The following is a 1056-nucleotide window of genomic DNA, read 5'->3' on the forward strand; positions in this document are numbered from 1 at the left end:
ATCGACCCTAACAGGACCATGCTCTGTTAAGCTCCAGAAGACATCAAGACCACCCGTCTTGCCTTCCATCTCAGAAAATGAGGCTTCACTCCAGCACCCAAACTCGACTTCGATGGACGAGACACTAGATTAGTTGTGGCCTTTTCATCTTTTCCCTGCTGTTCATTTCCATCAAGGGTAGTCCTTACAACTGAGATTTGAAATTAGAGAAATGCCCACAGATATCAAGCAGGCTTTTCAAATAGGATCAGGAAACTGTTCCATGGCCGGGTGCCAGGAGCCGATCCAGATTGCCATCATTCCTGTTTCTGTTACCCCATCTGTGTATTATGACCTCAATATCCGTTTTCTCTGTGACTGGACAAAAGATTATTGCAGAAGATGGCCAGATGAATATGGAGGCTGCCCATACTGGTCTTGTGAGATACACATGCTAGGGACATGGATTAATCATTTCTTCTATGGATTCCTCAAGACACTCTTTTTCTACATACGAGACCCATGGGATCCCAGCTGGGAAACAGGAGTTGCCAGTAAGCTCTACCACAAAACTCAGCCCAGGTCTCCAGGAAGTACTATCCAGATCCAGAGAAAATATGTCTCAATCGACCCTTATCTTAATAATCTTGTCTCTACATTCCTTTAACAACAAGTACAAAAACATTTTAATCAAACTATTAATTAGCTCCTGTTACAGGATTACCAGCTGCTGCCCACAAAGGAATCACTGTCCATAGAAGAACCTGATTCAGATGATTTCCAAACGGATTCCAATGGTGTTCCAATTGACAATACCCCTAAACATCAGGAAGTAGTTTGAGAATCATGACACTCTTATTCCCTCTTCACTATTGGATTCCCCCTCCCTTTTCTCCCCTTCTTTTTATAATAACAATAAAGGAGGAATGTTAGTACCAGGTCACTCCAAGCCCGGGCCTAACTCTGTGACCCTTGACCTGTGTTGCAGGCCAACAACCCTCAATCCCACAATCCACTTGGCTCACTTCCCACCCTCACTGGTGTGACATATTTTTTTTTGTATAAATTAGGAGATCA

The 1056-nt window shown here is 43.5% G+C and overlaps 1 protein-coding gene across 1 annotated transcript; it reads left to right on the forward strand.

The window, feature by feature from the left end:
* The first annotated feature begins 211 nt into the window (after positions 1-211).
* Positions 212-646, forward strand: LOC147001573 (ERV-BabFcenv provirus ancestral Env polyprotein-like). The gene has a single exon (XM_085829331.1). It carries the CDS (start codon positions 212-214, stop codon positions 644-646), a length of 435 nt encoding a protein of 144 aa, XP_085685457.1.
* The last annotated feature ends 410 nt before the right edge of the window (positions 647-1056 follow it).

Source organism: Mus caroli, unplaced genomic scaffold (assembly GCF_978045245.1).
Source record: "Mus caroli unplaced genomic scaffold, Mus_caroli_1 scaffold_13, whole genome shotgun sequence".
In the NCBI taxonomy this organism is placed as follows: Eukaryota; Metazoa; Chordata; class Mammalia; order Rodentia; family Muridae; genus Mus; species Mus caroli.